The sequence below is a fragment of the Limulus polyphemus genome, unplaced genomic scaffold (assembly GCF_000517525.1).
Source record: "Limulus polyphemus unplaced genomic scaffold, Limulus_polyphemus-2.1.2 Scaffold6478, whole genome shotgun sequence".
Lineage (NCBI taxonomy): Eukaryota > Metazoa > Arthropoda > Merostomata > Xiphosura > Limulidae > Limulus > Limulus polyphemus.
The window spans coordinates 8,609-13,830 of NW_013672088.1; the positions used below are offsets into that span (position 1 = coordinate 8,609).

The 5,222-nt window shown below is 33.2% G+C and overlaps 1 protein-coding gene across 2 annotated transcripts in view; it reads right to left on the reverse strand.

Moving 5' to 3' along the window:
• Window positions 1-408: 408 nt before the first annotated feature.
• Window positions 409-5,222, reverse strand: part of LOC106473752 (membrane-bound transcription factor site-2 protease-like) — a 16,618-nt gene continuing 11,804 nt past the window's right edge. The window contains exons 5-7 of one of the 2 annotated variants that reach the window (XM_013934432.2): window positions 4,763-4,958; window positions 2,349-2,424; window positions 409-1,074 (exon numbers count right to left, since the gene is read on the reverse strand). In XM_013934432.2, coding sequence (XP_013789886.1) covers window positions 864-1,074; window positions 2,349-2,424; window positions 4,763-4,958 — 483 coding nt within the window. In that variant the 3' untranslated portion in view covers window positions 409-863. Of the gene's footprint in view, window positions 1,075-2,348; window positions 2,425-3,134; window positions 3,244-4,762; window positions 4,959-5,222 lie in introns of those variants that run through there. The other variant, XM_022402150.1, reaches the window with a different exon arrangement.

Below are 5,222 nucleotides of genomic sequence, written 5' to 3' on the forward strand. Positions count from 1 at the left end.
GACATATCATTGTGCCACTGAGGGGCAGCCATTAAGAATACAGATGTTAAAATAACAACAAAACTTAGTGATTTGGAAGTAGTATGAATTAAGAATAAAATGATATCTAATCACACAAACATAAGACTTCTTATAAGTGGGTTTTGTTTTCAGTTAACATTTACCAAAATGTGTTTTCTGTGGTGATGATACACTGAACAGTCATATTTTATGTGGTATAATTAAACAAAATCATCCATAGCCATACTGGTAATTTCAAATACAGGTCAATATTTAAAAAAAAAGTAAAATACTATAAAATTTATACATGAAATAAAATCATCACTCAACTTCTGGTCAAACTCCGACTCTTAAAATACAGTAAAAATAACTCTTCAGAGATTGAATCAGTCAGTCTAAACACAGGCAGATTTGGTATAAAAATTTAATTTTATATTAAAGTTAGATTTATCTAAAAACCTCAAAATGGATAAATTCCTTAACGTGCTCTTTATTAACATCACTTCAACTTGCTGTAATATTTTGTTACAGGTTACAGTAACCAACCATCAATAAATTACCCTTCCTTACCCTTTGTTAAAGAATTTCAGATTTCAATTTGCAAATTGTCCGTAGACATAGGCCTAGCCATGTGATATTACTTTTAAAATGCCACGAGTGTAAAAGTGTAAAAAAAATTTGACTTATGCCTCAAATATTAGTTTTTGTTTTACTCTCTTCTGATCCAAAACTTTCTTTGCTAAGATAGAAAAAATGGTCACACATTTACTTTCACAGTTGGTGGATTCTTAAAGCTGTAATGTACAAATCAAATATACACTTCCACTGAAGAATAACAGACGTGAAGAACTTGTAGCAACCCTTCACTGTTGATACAGACTCCACAAACCAAGAAAAACAACTGACCCTAGTATACATGTACCAGAATAAACCACTAAGCTACCGATAATATTTCTGTAACTTTTCACAGGAACAATCACGTCTATGATAGCTTGGGCAATCCACTGTCCATCGAGACGAAAACAGGGTATTAAATTCAAAATGGCTAAAGCTCCTGAAAATGACACTATGTATCTGATCACATTGTTAAGTAACTATTAAAAATAATTCATTGCATATATTAAAATCAAAATATTATCACAATTTTTCTAAAGTTTTGACTATTGAAAGTTTGTTGACTGTTTTACAAACATGGTTTTCAATTCAGCTACTTGGATTTATATTTCTTAGTTTCATGCATTTCAATTCAAACTTTTTCTGGATTTACTCAATGATTTTGAAATATTTTCATCACATCATAACAAGTTCTCTGCTTCTATTTGTGATTATGTTTTTTGTAATTGGGTGTACCATTCATGTTTCTTAGCTATGAGTTTAGGGTAACTACATTATGGTAACTGTGCTACCATGAGTTTAGGTTAACTACATTATGGTAACTGTGCTACCATGAGTTTAGGTTAACTACATTATGGTAACTGTACTACCATGAGTTTAGGGTAACTACATTATGGTAACTGTACTACCATGAGTTTAGGGTAACTACATTATTGTAACTGTACTACCATAAGTTTAGGGTAACTACATTATGGTAATTGTACTACCATGAGTTTAAGATAACTACATTATGGTAGCTGTACTACCATGAGTTTAAGATAACTACATTATTGTAACTGTACTACCATAAGCTTAGGGTAACTACATTATGGTAATTGTACTACCATGAGTTTAAGATAACTACATTATGGTAGCTGTACTATCATGAGTTTAGTGTAACTACATTATGGTAGCTGTACTATCATGAGTTTAGTGTAACTACATTATGGTAGCTGTACTATCATGAGTTTAGGCTAACTAAATTATGGTAATTATACCACCATAAGTTTAAGGTAACTACATTATGGTAACTGTACTACCATGAGTTTAGCGTAACTACATTATGGTTACTGTGCTACCGTGAGTTTAGGGTAACTACATTATGGTAGCTGTACTATCATGAGTTTAGGGTAACTACATTATGGTAGCTGTACTATCATGAGTTTAGGGTAACTACATTATGGTAGCTGTACTATCATGAGTTTAGGGTAACTACATTATGGTAGCTGTACTATCATGAGTTTAGGGTAACTACATTATGGTAGCTGTACTATCATGAGTTTAGAGCAACTACATCATTGTAACTGTACTACCATGAGTTTAGTGTAACTACATTATGGAAACTGTACTACCATGAGTTTAAGGTATTTCAATAACTTTAACATGTAAGCATATTTGTTTGACATACATTATAAAGTTCCAGCACTAAGTTTAGAAAAACAACAACAAAATAATTAAAAAATATTAAAAGATACTTTAAAAAAGTTTCATAAGCGTGGATGACTCTAGATGGCACCATGTAAAACTTGGATATCCAGTCAGACACACCTACTGCAAAGACAGAAAAGGCTTATATTTGAGAACACAAATTCCAAAATTCCATGTTTCAACAAAACAACTTTGACATACTACATAAAATTAAATGAACCATACAGCTGTGAGTGGTAGGTTCTAACATCAGTTGTTTTCTGATACAGCTGTGTGTGGTAAGTTCTAACATCAGTTGTTTTCTGATACAGCTGTGTGTCGTAAGTTCTAACATCAGTTGTTTTCTGATACAGCTGTAAGTGGTAAGTTCTAACATCAGTTGTTTTCTGATACAACTGTGAGTGGTAAGTTCTAACATCAGTTGTTTTCTGATACAGCTGTGAGTGGTAAGTTCTAACATCAGTTGTTTTCTGATACAGCTGTGAGTGGTAAGTTCTAAAATCAGTTGTTTTCTGATACAGCTGTGAGTGGTAAGTTCTAACATCAGTTGTTTTCTGATACAGCTGTGTGTGGTAAGTTCTAACATCAGTTGTTTTCTGATACAGCTGTGAGTGGTAAGTTCTAAAATCAGTTGTTTTCTGATACAGCTGTGAGTGTGGAAAAATGCTAACATCTATTTGCAACATAAACAGAATTGTTTAAAATACCCATTGTTGAAACTTATATCAAATTTTTAACAATGTATAATCAAGACTTACGTATAACTTGGACAGAGTTATTCTTAAACCAGTTGTATGTTACTTTACAGTATTTTCTAGTAATCATAAACATACCTTCTTATAATTGGTCAGTTTAAATTCAACCAGATGGTTGTCAATACATGACAGAGAGGTGTCAGCTAAGGTCAAGATGAGTGGTGACCCCCATAGCAATGGCATGTATCTGGTAAAAAAGGCAATCAATGTAAAAAAGTGAGTGCCTGTGATAAAGAGTTCAAGGAGTTGTTTGAATTGTTAAGAATACAAACCTATTTATTAGCTGTAAGTCTTTGTTGGAAAGTTTAGGGTTACAGATGTTGAGAGTTATTTATTAGCTGTAAGTCTTTGTTGGAAAGTTTAGGGTTACAGATGTTGAGAGTTATTTATTAGCTATAAGTCTTTGTTGGAAAGGTTAGAGTTACGGACGTTGATAGTTATTTATTAGCTGCAAGTCTCTGTGGGAAAGGTTAGAGTTATGGACTGTTGATAGTTATTTATTAGCTGTAAGTCTTTGTTGGAAATGTTAGAGTTACGACGTTGATAGTTATTTATTAGCTGTAAGTCTTTGTTGGAAAGGTTAGAGTTACGAACGCTGATAGTTATTTATTAGCTGCAAGTCTCTGTGGGAAAGGTTAGAGTTATGGTCATTGATAGTTATTTGTTTGTAAAGTATTCTTCCTGGGTGTGAAGTGAGTTGATCTAGTTGACAAAAGAGAATGAATCGTTAACTGTAAAACATTTAATGGTATGGGATTGGAGTAAAAAGACTAGAAATTTAGTAACTTAGTAAGAATGTGCACAGACAGAAGAAAATATAAGTTTAGTAGGCAGATCTATTTGTATACTTTAAGAAGGTCATTTAATGTACTGAGTTGGGAACCACAGGGGTAAATTTGATCTAAAGTAGTCTTGGAGCTAGTTTGATGTTTTTAAGTTTCAAAGGATGCATGAAACATTTTCTTCTTGTAAAACTACACACAGCTGTTGTAAAACTACACCCAGCTGTTTTAAGTGGTTTAATTTGGTTTACATAAATAATATAAACTTTCTTATCCATAAAAGCAACTCCAATATCTTTTTTTTTTTCAGGATGGGAAATGACAATGTCAGCATTGTTTCCAAGCTCCTTTAAAACAGAGAGATTATTGGGGAAAATAGCAGGGGTAAGTTTGGGGGAGTTGTATAATGTGAATAGAGCTATGTTTTTTAATTATGCATTAATTAACTTAAGTAATTAACTTCGTAAGCAGTGAAGATTTAAGGTCAGAGAACTGTAGATAGGAAAATTCTTGAGCATCCTATCATTTGTTCAAAAAAGTTAAAATAGTTTAGTTGGAGGTAAGCAAACGTTAAGACCTTAAGTAAGTGGTCACTTGTGCCTCATTACAGAGGTGTGATTACAAATGACTTTACCCAAATCAAGACACATGCATTGCCGAGTTCTTCTAGTCTAATGTTCTTGATGTGTGCATGTTGGGCAATCTTATTCTTAAATCGTATGATGAGGGAGGATAGGTGAATGAAGTCCAGATAAGAGATTCTGTGTTGTAATACAGACAAATGGAGTCATCCTTCAGTCAAACCTTAGCTTACATTTTTCTGTCACTATGAACAGTCATGGACTGACAACCAGCAAGCATAGGTCTACTTGCATTCATTAAATAAAACTGTCTCAGTTACCTTCTACACAAAAACACACTTACCTGCACTGAAAATTTCAGCAGGTTGTCCAACAAAAAGCACGCTGTCACGACCCTCACGATTCACGGATACCAAGCGTGTAACGTTGTCCAACAAAGGGTTCAGGCAAGCCAATTCAGCATTTCGACATGGACTACTGGAGTTGCATGTACCAGAGAACTCTGTTAGCATCTTTCGAACTGGAAGACAGTAGTAGTGCTGTGAAGAGATAATAAGTCAAGTTTAGAACAAAATTTCACAAATAACTATACTATAAACAAACTTTTGTTTACAAATACTTGTTTTAATTGATGCAGCGAAAAAAAACATCACCTGTGGACAACAACATTTAGTTCAGGTTTATGAATATTATTCTCAGTTACTGATAAACAACCATCACCTGTGGACAACAACATTTAGTTCAGGTTTATGGGTATTATTCTCAGTTACTGGTAAACAACCATTCTCAGTTACTGATAAACA